General features: G+C 35.5%; 1 protein-coding gene across 1 annotated transcript; it reads left to right on the top strand.

The window, feature by feature from the left end:
* The first annotated feature begins 281 nt into the window (after positions 1-281).
* LOC130740275 (phenylalanine--tRNA ligase, chloroplastic/mitochondrial-like) lies at positions 282-5269 on the top strand. Its single transcript, XM_057592818.1, has 10 exons — positions 282-359; positions 1260-1496; positions 1569-1686; positions 2240-2316; positions 2451-2630; positions 2814-2858; positions 3429-3533; positions 4872-4985; positions 5092-5109; positions 5207-5269. Exons 1-10 carry the CDS (start codon positions 282-284, stop codon positions 5267-5269), a joined length of 1035 nt encoding a protein of 344 aa, XP_057448801.1.
* Positions 5270-14559: the final 9290 nt, after the last annotated feature.

Below are 14559 nucleotides of genomic sequence, written 5' to 3'. Positions count from 1 at the left end.
CTCTCCCCATTTTCAATCCCCTTAACACAACATTCCTTGAAACCCAAGGACAATTGGTAAAGGAAAGTTTTATGGTTCCTATTGTAGAGAGATTTGACATTGCAGTAGAGCATAATTTTGTTGGTATAGAATGTATTATAGGGTATACATATTCTGAGATGCAGGTTTCCTCTCCCAAGCAATGATCGAGTGAATTTTCCTTTATCGAATTATTTTTAATGATGTTGTGTTTGAGTTGTAAAGGTACCAATGTGAGGGGTTTCTATCGATTAATAAAAGACATGAAAAGAATGTATAAAGATGATGATTTTATCTGGTTAGAAACATTTGCTAGTAGAAAAATTACTGGAAAACTTGTTGTAAATTGAGGTTTTAGCTTTGATATTATAGATGCTAATTGTAATGCCGGGGCAATTTGGTTCCTATGGAATTCTAGCGTATTTTCAATTACCAAACTATTTTCTTTTCTCAGTTGATGCATTTCTCTATTCAAGGAATGACATAAAAGAAAATGATGATGATAAGAGGCAATGCTATAAAAGCTAATGATCTTGTACCATTCACAACCTTACTTAGAAACATATACAATAGACCACATGACAAGAAAGAAACAAAAGCTTAATAAAAGCTCAAAGACAAGAGATGCACAAGCTTAACGTCTATTATATAGAGCATAAAAAGAATAGATTAAAGAATCAAAAGCAAGATCTACAAAGTGATATCATATGACGAAACACTTATGTTCTCACAAAGACCCTAGGATTTTATATTTAGGGTTTGTACAAGCATTTCTTAGTTGAAGAGAGAACTTGTCTTATTGAATGATGGGTCTAGCCTTTTATGGTGGGGATAAGCTCTAATCCTAAACTAGTACAACATGGGTCGTACAATTTCCTAATGAGCCTCACGTCAAGTCCAACCCAAATTCAGACGTCTCGCCCTGATCCTAAAGGGAGAACTCGCCCTGTAATCTAAAGACCCCAAAGGGAGGGGGTACCTCCCTTAGGACGTGGTGCTCTATCCATTTTATCTTACAAGATCAAGATCTGCAAAGTCATATCATTAAAGAAAACATCTACTAGCTCATGCAATGGAAAGAAGCTGGCTCGCCAGCAACTTAGAAGAGTGGAGTGAGTCTGTGAATGTGTCTCTGAAGCTCTGCTAACATGTAACTATTGTTGTGATCTCTTTCATTTTGATTTATTAGTCTTGCATATTGCTTCCTTTTTGTTGATAAGGTAGTTTAAACTTCACAATAGGGCTTCTTTCTAATAATCTTCATGCTGCAGAATTTTGATGATGTCTTGGTTCCTGAAGACCATGTCAGCAGGAGCTATAATGATACATATTATGTAGACCCTCAAACTGTTTTAAGGTGCCACACAAGTGCTCATCATGCAGAATTATTGAAAAATGGAAATACTCATTTTCTTGTCACAGGAGATGTTTATCGAAGGGATTCAATTGATTCTACTCATTATCCTGTCTTTCATCAGGTACGCCCCTATGCAGTAACTAATGTTTTCTACTGATTAACTTTATGTAATTTCCTTTTTTTTATTATGCAGATGGAAGGTTTTCGGGTTTTTGTTCCGGATGAATGGGAAGCATCTGGGATGGATGGCACATCATTTGCCGCAGCAGACCTAAAGAAATGCCTTGAGGGTCTAGCATGCCATTTATTTGGTATTTCCAATTGCCAACATACACGTCTTTATCAGTTGCTGCAATTTGATAATTTAATGGTCTTTAGTTCTATTGTGGAAACATCCTTTCTGCTTACAAGGGTAAAGCTGCATACATCTAACCTTCCCCTGACCGTAAAATGGTGGGAGCCTCAATGCCTCATGCACTAGGCTACCCTTCTATATAACAGTGTAGTTGTTCCTAAGTAAATAATAAAAAGACACAGTTATATACAAGACAATATCAACAATCATGCGCATACGATAGAAAAAAGGCCTCTTTATGCATATCAAGCAATGTTTACAGGTTAAAAGAAAGTTATAATGAAATGGAAATTCTCATTGCATAATTCCTGGGTATAAAACCCTGTAAGTAGGAAAGTGGACAACTGGACATTTTTTGTACTTTGTGGTGATCGTCTCATTGTAATGCTTAAATGGTTTCTTTACTCAAGTTGTCTAGTTATGAATTTGAGATATTCTTCTGGAACTAAGTATAATGTCCAAGATGTGGATATTCTTTTCTATTTATAATCTTTTGCATTGTACTTTAGGTGCTGTGGAAATGCGTTGGGTGGATACCTATTTTCCGTTTATTAATCCATCATTTGAGCTTGAAATATATTTCAAGGTATTTACTATGTTCATGATTGTCTCTTAAATGAAACATGTTCTCATAATTCCTGTCACTGGTTTTTTCATGTTCTATTATTGTGATTCTATTTTTGTGAAATTAAGTAATGTTTTATATATCATTTATTTCAGGAGAAGTGGATGGAGGTTTTGGGGTGTGGAGTGACAGAGCAAGAGATTTTGAAAAGAAATGGGAAACCTAATAATGTTACTTGGGCTTTCGGCCTAGGGTTGGAGAGATTAGCTATGGTTCTTTTTGACATACCAGACATCCGTCTCTTTTGGTCAAATGATGAGAGATTTACCTCTCAGGTATTTCGTGGATATGTTTAACAAACATCCTTCAATAATTTGTCGCTTTTTCCTGGTTGGCAAGATGTGATTATATGGAAGTATGATTTAGTCATCTTGAGAATCAAAGTGTTATGCTATAAGTTTCATTCCTTTCTGATCTCTTATGTCTGACATGTGTTTTCTTAATTATTTTATTTACAGTTCTCCAAGGGCCAGTTGGGAGTTAAGTTTAAGCCATTTTCAAAGGTAACTTCTACATGTGCTTCTATGTGTCTACCCATGGGTTTCTACATTCATTGTCATTGCACTGTTCATGGTTAGGAATATTTTTTATTCTTTAGAATATTTACTACAATTTAAAACCATATAAATGATCCATGATTTTGAAACTTAAGATAGTCCACACAATTTATTACGCAAAAACTCTTCATATTTTTCATGTTGTTTTAGTGAGTTTTTTCTGTCTACATAGCAAGTTACACTCGCTAAACTTAGAGATACTTATGCCCATGGATTTGATACTTCACTATGTTAAAGTCCTTGTCACGATCTAATTCAGAATTTCAGATACCATAGTTATTTTAAACTAATAAATTTATATTATATTATCTGCGTTTTGGTTTCATTCTTGTCAAATGATACTCATCTACTAATATGTAGTGCCGAAGCAAAGGGCATATAACTAAGCAATCTTACTAGCCCCTTTTTTTATGCACAGTCCTTGTGGAATTATGTTCCAATATCTGACTGTCTTGTTATTAACCATGGGGAATTTATGTTAACTTTATAATTTATATTCTTCTCTCTGCTTTACAGTTTCCTCCCTATTACAAGGACATCAGTTTCTGGATCAATGAATCATTTACTGAAAACAATCTGTGTGAAGTTGTTAGAGGAATAGCTGGGGATCTTGCAGAGGAGGTACATGATACATATTTGATTATTTTAACCATAAGTTCTCAAATTAGCTGCTTTCATGATGTTCATTGGAAACAAAATGCATGATTTGGGACTACGGATTGGGGTGACAATATTCTCAGACGCTGCAGCTTTGGTTTCTTTAAAAATCACACAAGCAACACACCCAAACTACAAACCTACTAGAATAATTCAACCAGAAGCTTAAGTCATCATTTGCCAACAGTTATCTTATCCGCATAAATTTAATTTGTAAAATAAAACCTCGGTAATAAGTTGTTAAACTAAACAAAAGACTAAAACTAGCCTTTGCAACTCGATCTTAATAGAAAGTAACATATATCTTGATGAATTGTAAACAGGTGTGCTTGATCTCATTGATCTGTAAAATACATTCCTATCATCTGAAATGAAGCTATCAAATTCTTTTGAATTAGTGGCAATTGTTGTTTGTAGACTAGTGTTTTTAGGGGCTTGGATACCTTGTTTGCAATTAGCTCCTTGTGCCTAATAAATTTGTGGAGTAATAGTTTTTGGTTGCTTGTTCTCATAATAGAATATAAATCTCCTGAGTCTCTTATTTGAATAATTAAAACTGGCTTCAAACTTACATTTCAGTATGGTACATTGGTACCTCATAAAGAACTTAGACCAGAAAGTTTTGGGAGTAAGGGCGGTTGTTTAGTAGGAAACTATTTAATATATTTCATTCTGCTATTGCCTATTGCTAGTGTTCTTTCTGTGCTTAATTTAGAGCAAGTTCTGGTAGTAAGATATGGATGCAGCCATGTAGAAAGAGAATATTGTTTTAGTAAAGAATGGGAACGGTTTGGACTTGAATTTATATTAAATAAGACAGGGGTAGTCTCCTCAAATTTTATGTATAATACGGTATATTGAAGCTAATGTGCATAATATCTTCCATGTACAATATTAACATACTTCCTCTAGTTGGAGCACAATAGATGTTGCATGCAACAAGTTTGCTCTGATACATTCAATCTGGGTTATCCGAGATGAATAGTAATTATGCCTGCTAGTTGGTCATTTGAGTTAGCAATGCACCCTGAAAGGATTGTAAGTGGCCGAAATTCGATGAGTTTGGTCCTCTCATTATTTAAAGTGATTAGAGACTGCATGCATGGCAGCTTGACTATCAAAAAGTAGCTGCATTCATCAAGGCCATAGTTTGAATTGGTTTAGCAGGGACTTTTTTCTCTTTACTCTTTCAAGAGATGATGTTACCTCCAATTAGAATGCAATATCATGGAGCCTCTCTTTGTAGTAGAATTTCTCCCATCAGCACTACCATATCCAGTCCCCTGTTTCTTGAAATCACAGGTGCAACTAATAGACAATTTCACCAACAAGAAAGGAATGACCAGCCACTGCTATAGGATTGCACATAGGTCCATGGAACGTTCTCTAACTGATGATGAAATTAATGATCTGCAGGTATTAAATATGATTATAAATATCGGACACAAGTCTTGGTTTGAAGTTGTCATATTTTGTTTTCAAAGCTATTAACAAAGTAACATTATTTTCCTTGTCAATGCAGTTGAAAGTAAGAGAACAGGTGCAGAGCAAATTGGAAGTTGTCATAAGATGAGCTTTACTGTGCTTAAAGCTATACATCTTTGCTGTGATTTTTGTTCTCTTTTTTTTTTGTACAGATACGCCAGAAATTACTTACTAAAGCGCCTGTTTTAAAGCGCTTAATGGACCAAACGCTTTAACAATTATGTATGAATATGCTAAAGCGCTTCTGTTCGAGGACCGCTTTAAAGTACTCCCTCCGGTCCTATTTATAAGCAACAAAAAAAAATTCACATAGTTTAAGAAATGTAGTTAAACTAGGTAAAATGCATTAAATATGTCTTGAATCAAAATAAACTTCCAAAATTACCCTTTGTTATTAATGTTGGAAAGTGAGAAAGAGAGAGAATAATTAATGAGACACATTTTACAAGTTAGAATTAATAAGGGCATCATTGGAAAAAAATAATTAATATAGCTCAAACTTTCATTTGGTTCTTATAAAAAGGACCAAGATTTTTCTTCTCTTTCATGCTTATAAATAGGACCGGAGGGAGTATTAGATTATTTACAACGCTCTGTATGAAAGAGCGTGGTCCCGTACAAGATAAAAAAATAACAATAGGTTTACAGCGTTTCTTTATGAAACACGCTTTAAGAAATTGTGTCCTTACAGCGCCTCACATATAGAAAACGCTTTAGAAGAACTTTATATTTTTTAAAAAATTAAAAATAAAAATTTGATAGACACGTTCTCGTAAATCCCGCACCTCCACTCACCCTCACCCTCACTTGCAGCTTGGTTCCTTAGCGTGTGAAACCCCCAAACCTCCATTCTCAGATATACGTATCACTCTGTTCAAAAAAAAAAATTTAGAAGGGGAGAGGGGAGGCGACCTTGAACAGATTCGCGTGGAGGAACAGCAGCGACGGACGTGGCGGCGCGTGAGAGGAGAAAGAGTGGCGGATCGGAATCTCACGAGAAAGAACGGTGTGAGAGGACGCGACCGAGAAGGAGCAGTGGAGCGTGGCGCGACCCAACAGATCCAACGAGGTGCATGGCGGTGGCTAGCAGAGGAGCGTGGTGGAGGCGATTTAGAAGGAAGGAGTTGGTGATGGTGGTGCAGCTAGCCATGGGAGAGAAAGGGTGTGGCGGCTGGTTCCCGTAGTCCTGACAGCCCGTCTCCTCCTCCTCCAATGGCCCCAACCCTAACGCTGCAACGGAGGAGTAAAGGTAAAATATGGCGTTACTAATTTTTGTATTATTTGTGTTGTTTTGTTTTGAAAGCAGTGTTATAAAACTCGGCTCGAACCGACCGGTTCGACCGGTTGAATCGGAAACCGGACCTCTGACCGGTTGAACCGGGAACCGGACCCCTGACCGGTTCGAGTCGAGCAACGGATCGGGCATGCAATCGGCTCGCCTTGAACCGGATTGAACCGTCCGGGTCGGTATAAAAACCGGTGACCCGGAGCTACGGTTGGACCGGAAAGTTGAAAAAAAAAATCCAGAACAATGCACAGTGGAACTCAGTTTGGGGCTTCTGCTACCAAAGCTTGTTTGTCAATGATGTTTCACTTGGTTCCATCATCAGTGAACAAAGAGGTGATCTCAAGAAGATATGTGGAACTCGGTTTGGTTCCACTCTTGTTGGAAGTTCTTGTTCATCATCAGAGAACATTTCTAAACACACCAGAAAGGGGAAGGGGTCACTTGAGCAACACAAATGTAGCAATACTTTAAAATGAGAGATGAAACCTTCCATAGAGAGAAAAATAGATAAGGAAGAAGGAAGTATTTCATCTTATGTAACAGAAATCTGAAAAATAAAATAGACAAGGATTCTTCCTTGTGTATCAAATTAAAGAAAACTGAAAAAGTAAGAAAGTGGAGGCACAGGGACACAGGCGGCGCAAGGATGAAAGGTTGAAGTTAGAGATAGGGTTAAACTTTGGGAAAAACATAGGTACAGTTGCTTACATCCAGTTTGTCCTGTTTTCAAATCAAATATTGCCACCTGGATATTAAATAATGAAAATTAACTGAATTGTAAACGACGTCATCTCTTAAAACTTAAAAGCCATCACTGTGGGATGCAGATCACGGAAGGTGCCATCATTCTATACGCACTAGCTAACCACCCCACGTCTTCACCATGAATTTACCGTGAACAAAATTCACTTTCAACCCATGAGTCCATGACCAACATTTCAATAAACCCACACCTGCTATTATGCTATGACACGCCGCACTTAGAACCCCATTTTGGCCACCAATCCACCAAATACATTGGCTGGCGCACAAACCCAAAATTCTAATTGGAGACTCTCAGCGGCGGCGAAGGTGGTGCCCGCAAAAAAGAAGGGGATCATGATGAGAGATGGAAGGCGAAGAAGAGGAGAGGTTGTGGCGGTTGGCTCTTGGGCTTGCCTTCGTTGGAGGGAAATGTGAGAACGGGGGAGGAAAAGATGAAGAGGTCCAGGCGGGGAATCTGTAAGTAAGCGGCGTGGGTTGCAGCGAGGCCTTAGCGCTGTTCCACCGTGCTGATGTTTGACTGTGCAAGTTCTGAAAAAAAACGGGATATGGTGAAAACACGAGAGAAGAAGAAAGAGCAAAAGGGGTTTTGCTTTTAAATAATAAACAACTGTATATATTTTTCTATTGTATTGTGCTTTGTTTTTGTTTCTCTAATTTGTGTCACTGACTCAAAAGGTGAGGTTTCGATTCATATGAAAAGATGAAGAGAGGTTTCGTCAATCATACCTAAGCATCAAACTGAAGGAGTGTGTGAGAAGACGGAAAAGTTAGCAAAAATATCACTCCGTTTGCAATTACTATTAAATAATACAGGTGGCATTATTTGATTTGAAACAGGACAAACTGGATGTAAGCAACTGTACCTAAGTTTTACCCTTAAACTTTTAACAAGGTATAATAATGGCTTTTTTTGTAAGAAAAAAATATGGACCGTGTATTTCAAAAATATGCCCCATCGACCCAACTAAAAAGAAGACCATAAAGTAGGAACAATAAACTACTATTATAAAAAGAACATTTCAAAAAAATCTATTTATAATAGTTAGCATTTTTTTAACATAAGTTACAAGTCGAACAAAATAAACTTTTTTTTTGAAAGAATCGAACAAAACAAACTTACACTAATATATAATATCTTTATACAAAAACAAAATAATTACATCAAGTTAGTTACAATAAGCTGTAATACTATCATTATTATTTTATGTAATAGATTTAATTGTAACACTATCAAAATAATATATAAATAAAATTCAATTACACTAAAGTTATTTGTGAATTGTGACATTTTGTTGTGGTAAAACATTCCTTGTTGCTTTTGTATATATGGTATTTGTGACATTTTCATATGGTATTATGAATTTTTTTAATTTTTTTAGTGTCGACCGAGTCAAACGGTTCAACCAGTGACTTAGTGGTTGAACCATTGACTCATTGACTCAGTGCCTCGACCGAGTCGATCACCGGTCCGAGTCTGATAACACTGGTTGAAAGGATTCAATTCGATTGAGAAAAACGGCCATGTTTGAGGTTAAGAACGAGCTTGATGCTTTCAAAATCGATTCACCTCATTGAGATTAGCTGCAGTTACCTATTGTGTTAGCGACACTTCTCCTTTGGAAAAAACCCTGATGCAAGGTGAGCTACTCTGCTCCATTTTCAACTTATGCACTAAGCAGTATATATAGTGATTTCAAATCTATTCTATGATTGCTTACCAATTTTACCCAAATTTGGTAGGAAGATAAAAGCCCAAGCTAGACGTGCTGGACTGAGGAAGAGGTTTGTTGCTTGATTTTAACCCTCTCTTTCTTTCCTTTTCAATGGATTGAGTGCTCTTTGAAAATTTTGTTATGGATATTTTCCCTTTTGGTAGAAGATGCATTATTTTCCTATCTCGTGTTTCCTGTTTCTATTTTTGTTATGCTTTATCTATATATTCTTCTGTTAGATTACAATTCACAATGCTAACGGTCTCTTACTTGGCAATCAAATGGCTCTGGAAAACAGGACAACCTTCTGATCGAGACAGTCAAGAAGCACGATGGAAGGAGCTGGAAGAAAATAGGTGAATGTGGCAAGCAATACCAGTATCAAATTGGAACTATTACTTTATATTTTTTTTCTGGTGGCTCATGAACCAGTTACTAATGTTGCTCTCAACTGAAATGGATAATGTTAATGACATTGCTTGTCAGCTTCGAATTCATTGATATATAGATGCAGTTGTCATACTTGCACACTTTTAAGGTCACTCCTAACTCAAGCTAATCTGGTTATCAACTGGTTCTTACAACTGCAAACCTCCCAGGGCAACCGATGTCCAATGCTTACATGGCTGGCAAAAGGTTTTACATCCTGAGCTTGTAAAGGGACCGTGGACAAAACAGGTGCTAATTTTATATAATCTTAATATAATCAGTTTGTGTATGCTAAAATGCATAGCTCTGCCCTATTGATGTTTTTCATTTTACTTCTGTATTCTTTTTTTAGGTAGATCTCTTTCCTCCAATTCCATTACAATCCTATCCTTTTATTGATGGATGTCTTATTTTATTACCACCTGAAAAAAAAAGAGTATTAAGCTATATCCTATTTTAGGTAGATACATATCCTCTAATTGGATTACAGAATTAGTAATCCCGAGTGCATAGCCACCTACATTGATAATCTCCCTCCCCTTCTTCCATATCTAGTTCTTAGTAGACAATGGAAAGTCAGTGTCTTGTGTGAACACATTTTTTTCTATATGTTTATCATGATATAAAGTGTTTTGTGGATACATCCTCTTGCATCTATTTCCAGTTATATGCTAATTTGATACTCAACTTGTGGGAATCAATTGACCGTGGAGTTCGGAAAGACCCTCGCTGAGCTTTGTTGTGATGCACTAAAAGAGACTTCAATCCTATGGTTCGTGTTTCTGTGGGAAAAGGTTATTGTTCTGATCTTCCCCCTTGTTAATTTTTTGTGCTTCTGTATTGGTTTTCTTTGGTATGTTTTTACATCAAGTATTGTGTCTGTACTTTCATGATGTCCAATTTTTGCTTCAGGTGATTTGTCAAGTTTCGATGAAGAATTATTGTAGTTACATGTTAAGCATTTTGTAGTTTTCTAATCTCTTGTAGTACTTTGATTAAATTCACTTTGGTGTATCAACCAAAAAAAGGACCTTAATCCTATTCCTTTCAGGTTACTGTGTGCTTGATAGTATTATTAATTAATCTCTAAATAATATACTGCTGCGTAATAATATTAATCTCTAAATGTTGTATACTTGAATTTGGATCTGAATTGTCATTTTTGTAATTAGTGGTTGATTATTGAACTAGGTATAGTAGGTAGACCTGCAAATTTGTTTTAAAAGGAAATGTCATTGTAAAGCGCTTCTTTTAAGATGGATAATTTATTATTTATTTTCTCTTGGTGAAAATACACTATATGGTTGTATCTTCTCATTTTCCACAAGAACATAACATTTCTGAGGAAAATAACTGATGTAGTGCAAAATTGGTGGACACCTTGACGTAATGGTAGGTCCTCAACAATAAAATTGAGGAATAAATGGCTTGTGGACGATTTTATATTTCGGATTCCTGGTATGTGGATCAATGCTGAACACTCAATAGCTACTCATACAAATTTCTTCATATAATTTATTGACTTTAGAATTAATTGTAAAAAGATTTTCAAAAATGCACAAGTAAATTGCATGTCAATTAACCTGAAATTTGATGCGCTGAATTCTTTACTTCATGTGACATGATGATGATTGTTGAAAAGCATCCTTCATGGTAATTTCTTTTTTGTAAAATGTGCAGAAGTTCATGACCTCCTAGTGATATATTTCGATGGATTTTTTGGTGCAGCCAACTCATTGTGCTGCCTAATTTTGAAGAATACTCACATGATGTATATTCCATTTAGCTGCATTCAATAGCACTTCTGAAGCTTTAATGAATGGAGGAAAATATTTATAAACTTCAGAAAATTGGAGGAAACATTGAATGTAGTATTCATTAAGGCACTTAACACTTGAAGTATACTCCCTCCGTTTCGAAATAACTGTCCGGGAAGAGAAGAAACACACATGTTAAGAAATGTAATAAGTGTTGTTAACTTTTTAAAACATTTTAGTTGTTTTCTAATTTTACCCTTAAAAATGTAATTTCATCTCTCTTCATTTATTCTTCTTATAGGGGTATTATATGGAAAAATATCATTTAATGTTTTGTTGGAAGTCTAAATGGACAGTTATTAAGAAAGAAGAAAATTTTCTCAAAATGGACAGTATATTGAAACAGAGGAAGTACGAGTTTTGATATGTAAGATTACCATAGAAATAAGAAAATAGGAATAATTGCTCTCACCATAATTGTGGGAGATACTGAAATTTTTTATTTATTACAATCAGATTACCATAGAAAGAAGAAAATAGGAATAATACCAGAATATAGGAATAATAATAGAATATTCTCTAATATATCATAACACAATTATTGTTAAGGATTGATCTTTGTTTAAAAAAAAAGGATTGATCTTACTGTGCTCCAAACTTTACTAAAAAATAGGTGCAGTATAAATTGATAAAGTAGAACATGATAAAATAACGTATCGTTCGTTCTGTCTTGTATTAGATCAATATTCCCTCACTCATTTTTTTCTTATCAAAATCATAGGTTTTCTCATTTGTTTGGACACTAGTTTCTTTTGTTGAGACAAAAATAACTAAAAGCTGACCTCACATCACATGCGGAAAAAAGATGACTAAAAGCTTTCCTCATATTACATGGTGTTATTTTGTACTTATTTTTCTTTCATTTCTCGGATCTATCTATTTATTTTAAGAAAACTTCTTTTTTTTAATTTTCATTTGAAAAAATTTAGAAAATATATTTATTTCGACCTTTTATTTTCGTTTTCATTGTCATGGTTGATGTTGTCACGCCACCACTGCCACTGCCGCCAGTGATGTCACTGCCCTTACCATCGTCAGTGCCACAACCATCGACGCTACCACCACCACCTCCATTGTCTCTGTCGCCGCCACCACACTGTTACCACCACCACCGTCACTGTTGTCGCCTCCTCCTCTTTTTCCCGTCATCGTTGCTACCACCTCCTCTGCATCACCCCAGTTGTCACCACCACCATCGCTGCTACCTCCATCTCCATCACCATCAATGTGGCTCCATAACCACCAACCCCCAAGCTTTTCATCTCAATGGTTGGTGATGGTGGTGGTAGCGGTGGCGGTGACAATGGTTGTGCATAAGTAGTGATGGTGACAGTGGTGGTGACAATGGTAACAATAACAATAGTGGTAGCTCATTTTTATTTACATTGAAAATGAATTTTTTTTAAATTATGTTTTCTAAATATCAACTAAACATGTTTTCAGCTGTAAAGAAAACAGAAAATAAGCAAACCAAATAGGCCCGAACATTTCCCTAAATTTCCTTCCTTCTTATATTTCTTCTAGTTTTTTTGTTACGTCAGATATTATATTACATGTCTCCCTACGCCATAATCAATTCACCCATAATTTATACAAGAGACAACAAAATACATCTGAAATAAATATGTGATAAAAAAATGAAAAGAAAAAGTGAAAAAAAGGAGAAAATGAGCTTTGGATCCATACATCTCAAATTAGATTTGAATCCAGGTTTGCTCCTCAAACGTCCGTCTAAAAGGAGACAACGAAGAACCAAACCCACTCTATATCAAACTCATTCTCTCCTAGTCTTAGAACTCTCATGCTCCTATTCCTATATCTTTCAAATTATGATACTCGAAAGTTTTCCTACAAATTCATCTAATATATACATATATAAAAAGAGAAATAGATCCAATTTTTTTAAAACAAGTATGAATAGATTTTTACAATCTTCTCCAAGAGGAATAATATTTTTTTGATTTTTCTCATCACATGGTTTGGAATGTGTCACCTACCATGCCACCCCTCCACCTTGTCACGTGCTTTTCTAACCCCCAGCACGTGCGTCGCCATCATCACATGATGGCGCGTGCAGCATCACCTTTCCCCTCCTCCACGAAACCAATCTCATAATCCGACCGTAGTCAAACCATCCGACAGCTCACATTCCGCCACGTGTCAGTCGAAATATTTTCTTTCCCTTTTTCCCTTCCCCATCTCACTCTGTAAAAACGTGAACATATTGTTTGGTAGGAGGGGAATGGAGGGGAGGGGAAGGGTTTTTTAAAACTTAAGTTGTTTGGTTCAATTATTAGGAGGGGAATGGAGGGGACCAAATTCCCTCATAACTCAACTTTTATGTCCCCTCCAAAAGTGGGGGATTGGGAGGGGAAATAATTACCTAAACAAAAATATCCTTATACAATATTAGAATTCCAAGTTTATTCTGCATCTGTTCTCCCTAGGGTAGTTCCTCTTCGTCAAAACGTTCTTCCTCTTTCTCGGATTTTTTCATAGATAGATATCACATGGTTTTTTATTTCCAGTTAATTTTTATCAGGTGCGACTACCGTAGGATTTGCTTCAGGATATGGGCTGAAGTTTTCTTTCGTTTGATTTTGGGAGTGACGGGTGGTTTAGATCAGAAATAGATAGGTATATTGTCTGGGTTTGAGAAATGAACAAATCAATTAGTACCATTTTAGTGAAAATATCACTGAAGTGTTAATATATTTTACGTTCTATTTTTTGAAAAAATGTTCTTTTTTAATATCTTGAATTGTACAGCATGTGTTCATGGAAATTGGCAAGTTGCTATAGAATGAACAAATTAACTTTCTGATACCTAAATTTCAAAAAAAAAAAAAACTTTCTGATACCTGTATCGATTATTGGAAATTAAAAATAAGGGTACTGAAGTAATTTAGTGATAAAACTCCTTCTCTCCCCCTCATGAATCAGGGTTATTTCCCTCCCCTCCCCTCCTATCAACCAAACAAAATAAGTACTAGTAAGTGGCCCGTGCATTGCACGGGTGCACATAAGTTTTTCTTTTAAAAAAATATTATGCGAAGAGTCTTGACGTATATTCAAATTTTTGTTTTTAGGATAATATTATATTTCTTGGATTAAATGTTGAAACATTTATTTTTATATGCAATAGATAAATACTAAAAAAATTTTTTGAACTTGATAAATACTAAAGTATTATGATTTGAATTTGAAAAGTTGTTTCTTATATGCAATAGTTAAATACTAAATTATTATGATTTGAATTTGAGAATATACAAACCATGAGTATCTTCGCTTATAATTTTAAGGAATTTTCATTAAAAATTATTTTTAAGGAATTTCTAACCAGTTTTTTTTTTCCAGCAACAATTGTGAAGGGCGAAATTCTTCTCCTAAATTTTTTTGCTGAAGCGGAGTGATTAAGGAGGCCAATTAGAAATTAGAGTGATTTTGATTTTTGAAAAAGCAATAAAAACGGAGAAGATGAATGAGAATAGTAT

Source organism: Lotus japonicus, chromosome 1 (genome assembly GCF_012489685.1).
Source record: "Lotus japonicus ecotype B-129 chromosome 1, LjGifu_v1.2".
In the NCBI taxonomy this organism is placed as follows: Eukaryota; Viridiplantae; Streptophyta; class Magnoliopsida; order Fabales; family Fabaceae; genus Lotus; species Lotus japonicus.
This window is presented reverse-complemented; position numbering and strand designations above follow the sequence as displayed.

What these genes read in the sequence shown, in the direction of transcription:
- LOC130740275 (XM_057592818.1), top strand. Translation starts at nt 282, where the DNA reads ATGAAAAGAATGTATAAAGATGATGATTTTATCTGGTTAGAAACATTT. An exon ending in TCTAGCATGCCATTTATTTG is followed by an intron (nt 1,687 to 2,239) that starts GTATTTCCAATT and finishes ATTGTACTTTAG; the next exon opens with GTGCTGTGGAAATGCGTTGG. An exon ending in AGTTTAAGCCATTTTCAAAG is followed by an intron (nt 2,859 to 3,428) that starts GTAACTTCTACA and finishes TCTGCTTTACAG; the next exon opens with TTTCCTCCCTATTACAAGGA.